The sequence below is a fragment of the Malurus melanocephalus genome, unplaced genomic scaffold (assembly GCF_030028575.1).
Source record: "Malurus melanocephalus ecotype Western Australia unplaced genomic scaffold, MMel_1.1 scaffold_319, whole genome shotgun sequence".
Taxonomy (NCBI): Eukaryota; Metazoa; Chordata; class Aves; order Passeriformes; family Maluridae; genus Malurus; species Malurus melanocephalus.
Genome location: NW_026623551.1, coordinates 625,034 through 629,026, shown reverse-complemented (window position 1 = coordinate 629,026; position 3,993 = coordinate 625,034). Strand labels below are relative to the sequence as shown.

Here is a 3,993-nt window from a genome sequence, read left to right as displayed (position 1 = left end):
KCCATGGTAGGGGTGGCACTGGGTGTGATTTAAGATCCCCCCACCCAATCCATGCTGACATTCCCTGATTCCCTCTGCKCTGAATCCCTTTGGATTGAGCAGTTCTCCAACACTGCCCTTCCCTTGGGAAAGCCCTGAGGGGGTAAAAATCTCTCCACGAGGCTCCGGTTCCATCCTGGGCCACCCCCCAGGAGCCCTGGGCCCCACACCCTGCCTGGTGACAGTGGCCTRGCTGCTGTCCCTACCGTGCCCAGCCCGGGGGTGACCCGGTCCCCCCAGAKCCCCTTCCCCCAGCCAACAAAGCTCCAACCTGGTGAACAGGAGAGCAGGAGTGGAAAGGAGGGGGTCAAGGAGTGCCCCAGCTCCAAGTGACATTCAGGAACATTTAGGGACACCCAGCCTGGGTTCAGGAAGCTGCACACCTTCACTGACCTTATTCCATCTCCTTCCAGCCCCTGGGGTGTCCCTGCACTCTCCTGGGAGCGGCAGCAGTGGCRGCCATCCCRTCCCCTCCATCTCTCTCCATTTCCRTTCCTTTTAAAATGGGAGTTTGATGAAAACAGCAGCACCTCTGTTAAATGAGTAACGGGGAGCGGCTGCCTCTATCCCAGCAGCAGAGAATCTTTGTTAAATCACTCCAGAGGCACGACTCTCCAATCAGAGATTTAATCGGAATCACTCGGAGATCACTCCTCAAAGCAATTTACAGATGCTCAGGGATAAGAGGTGCATTAATGAGAGCCAGATCTCTCCCACAGATCTCTCGGGATCGGGGCKCGGCCCCGGGGTCACCCCGCAGCCACACACCGCTGTCAGGACAGCACAGCAGAGGGAATTCCCACTTGCCAGCCTGGTTTTGCCCCTGCTGACTCCTCCCAGTGTTCGGGAGCTGCAGCAGGACCAGAGGCCAACCCCACCCGGGGCTCCTCGAGCTCGGGGTTCATCCCCACCGTGTCCTTCCTGGGGGACAGCCTGGGGTCGGTTTTCCTTCTCGAGCTCGAGGGAAGGGCAGCTCTGARGCTGAACATTCCCAAGGATGCCGGAACTCAGCAGCACCCGCAGGATCCTCACCCCCGGGTGCCCTGTGCCACCAGCGCCTCTGCCAGGGACACGCAGCCACCCCAGGGGGACACGGGTGGGACAGGGACTGCCCCAGAGCCAGCCCCTCCTGCCCAGGGCTCAGCGGAGCCGGGATGGAGCCGGGGAATGGCCACACAGCCCATTCCGCCCTGCTGGGGGGCACTGGGGGCTGGGGACATCACCCACCACAGGGACATGTGACAAAAGCCATCTGCTGCCACCCTGGGACTGAATCACAGCCCAGGCAACATCCCGGGGCTGTTGGATCGCTTATCCCGACCCAGGCAGGCTCTCCCCTCCCACACAGGCTCAGTTTGGGGGCATYGCACCAGCGGGACCAGAGCTGAGTGATCCCAAATCCCTCAGGGCTCCTCAGAATCACCAGGAAATTGCTTCTCTTGGAGGGCGGCAGCAGCAGAGGCTCGGGGAGCATCCACAGACGTGGGGCCAGGTMGGGGTTGGAAGTGCTCAAATTTATTACACGAGAGATGATGCAACAGCGAAAAAGAGCAAAATTCTACATTGACCCTCTAGGCTGAGAGTCAGGACAACGAGGAGATTTCACTTCATTCGGGGAGGCGGGAGGGAGGAAACCAGAGACAGCCCCGGTGGGGGAGGGAACCTGGGAAAGCCTAAATGAACCATCAGCCCCATCGGGGTGGCGCTGGTGGCTGCGGAAAGAACGGTGGGACGGATCTACCTGTGGTCAATAAATTAGGAAAAGCTCAGTTCCAGAGCCGCTGCGAGGCGCTGGGAGTGCCAGCTCAGCACCCAGAGAGCTCCATCCTGACGGCAATGGAAGACAGGAGTGAGTGCTGTGCAGGGAAGGGCTCTGAGCACACCCAGCCCGGCCCGGGGAGCGTATTTACACATCCAGTCAGCGATTAACCCGCTCCAATGCGCCCTGGCCAGGGGCAGCCACCGAGGGGATCATCCTGGGACAGGGACAGGACATGGGCTGGGCTGGCTGCTCCTCCCCGCTGGGCTGAGCCCGTGGCCATCCAGGCACGGATCCTGCAGGATCCCGKTCCCCTTTCCTGGCGGCTCTCCAAGGTCACCGAATGAACCAGGTGAGATCCCWCCAAGAGTTACCAGCCTGAGGGGACGTCAGGGCCAAGCATTTCAGCCAAGCTGCCATTTCTTGGTGTCCTGGCCTCCCTCCCGTCCCTCCCACAGCCCACGAGGTCAGCAGGGACTTTTTGGGGAGGACCTTGGCCAGGACTGAGCAGGCAGGACAGGGCYCAGGAGGAGAACAGCCCCACAAAGCCACGTTCCTGCTGTTCCCCAGAAGGGCAGACACCCCAGATCATCCCCATTCTTTGGGGTCTCCATGGAGGGAGGGGCTGCCTTGGCCAACAGCAGCGTGGGGGGGATGGAGAGGGGACAAGGGGACATCGGGGGTTTGATTTCACCGCAGTTTGTTTGCTGACATCTGTGATTAAGGGTTGGAAAGAGCCCTGGGAGCTACTGGGGGGTGTTTGCTTCTCCAAAACCCAGGGAAGGGGGCTGCTGGATGCTGGGGCAGGAAAAGGGAAAGAGAGAGAGGACCCAGCCAAGCACCACATCCTCCAAACCCGGCTGCTGTGGGGCTTGGGAACACTTTCCTCTCACAGTCACCTCCGTGTCCTCACTTGCCAGGCAGGTGTGTCCATGGTGCAAACCTCCCCAGACCTCTGGGAGAGCCTGGAGACGGCTGGGACAGCAGGAATTCACCACAAAAAAAATGCTCCCAGCAGGAATTCTCCACCAGGAAACTGCCCCCAGCTCACAGCAGGAATTCCCCATCAGGAATTGCTCACAGGCTGCCCCAGCCCATTCCAGCGGTTCCAGCAGGGATCAGTGGCACCCTTGGAGTGCAGACCAGAGGGAACAGCAGTTCTGAGCCAGCTGCACACAGCTGGGGAGACTCAGGAATGACTCAAACAAAGCCACCAGYGCCCGTCTCGCCCATGTCCTCTCCCAGGAACACCAATAAAGCTCTGGYTGAAATTCCATCCTCTCCAAAGGAGTCCCATGGGATCAGCCCCGTGGCTCAGCTCACACTGCCCGGACTCCTGCGGCCTCTATTTGATGAAGTTTTTAATTGTCCACCTCTGGCCCGTGCAGCTGCGCAGGATCAGGTCGATGCCAGCCAGGCCCCTGTTCTCCACCTCCAGGCACCGGCCCGTGCCCTTGTTCAGGATGGCTCCRTTCTGCAGGCACAGGATTTGGGGGAAACGTGTCAAAAATTAACACATTCATTGTTTGGGGAGCACGGTGTGGGAAGATGCACCCAGCARGGTGGGAATGCAATTCCAACGATAAAGGAATTGCTCAAATGAATGGTGTGGAAGGAATGAGCACCCATTGTCCCTGACAGCACCAAAGGGACACYCTCCTGTACAAAGAGCATTATTTGCATTTTGCTTTGGGACAAAGCGTTTTAATGAATTTCACTCTTTATCGACAAGAATTGAGGGAAATGTGGAAGTCATTGGCAGGGCAAGTGACATCCAGCAGCTTCACCTTGCTGGTATCAGACAGGCAAACTCTGATTAGAAATGATCCCAAAATGATGCCCTGATCTTTCTCAAGCTCCTCCCTCAGCCCTAGGAATTTGCTGTTCCTCGGCACCATTTCCCTTTGGTCCCACCCCGCCCCATTCGCTGTGTCCCAGCCCCGGTTTGGGGAGCAGAGCAGCAGCCCTGGGACCCACCTGGATGAAATTCCAGCGCTTGTGGAGGCTGCTCTTGACCTTGTCGCAGTCCAGGAGCTGCGGGAAGCGGCTCTTGCCGGTGTCCAGCAGGCAGCGCGTGTCCGGCAGCAGCGTGGTGGTGCCCAGTGCCCCCAGGTGCAGGAAGCCCTCCCTGGTGTATCGAGCCAGCTACAGGGGACAGGGGACAGCAGGGACACCAGTGATGCCTCAGGATTTCA

General features: G+C 59.1%; 1 protein-coding gene across 1 annotated transcript in view; it reads right to left on the bottom strand.

Annotated features, from left to right (window-relative positions):
• Positions 1-526: 526 nt before the first annotated feature.
• Positions 527-3,993, bottom strand: part of GALNT17 (polypeptide N-acetylgalactosaminyltransferase 17) — a 176,275-nt gene continuing 172,808 nt past the window's right edge. The window contains exons 10-11 of the mRNA XM_057377611.1: positions 3,776-3,943; positions 527-3,272 (exon numbers count right to left, since the gene is read on the bottom strand). Of these exons, the coding sequence (XP_057233594.1) occupies positions 3,144-3,272; positions 3,776-3,943 (297 nt within the window). The 3' untranslated portion in view covers positions 527-3,143. The remainder of the gene's footprint in view (positions 3,273-3,775; positions 3,944-3,993) is intronic.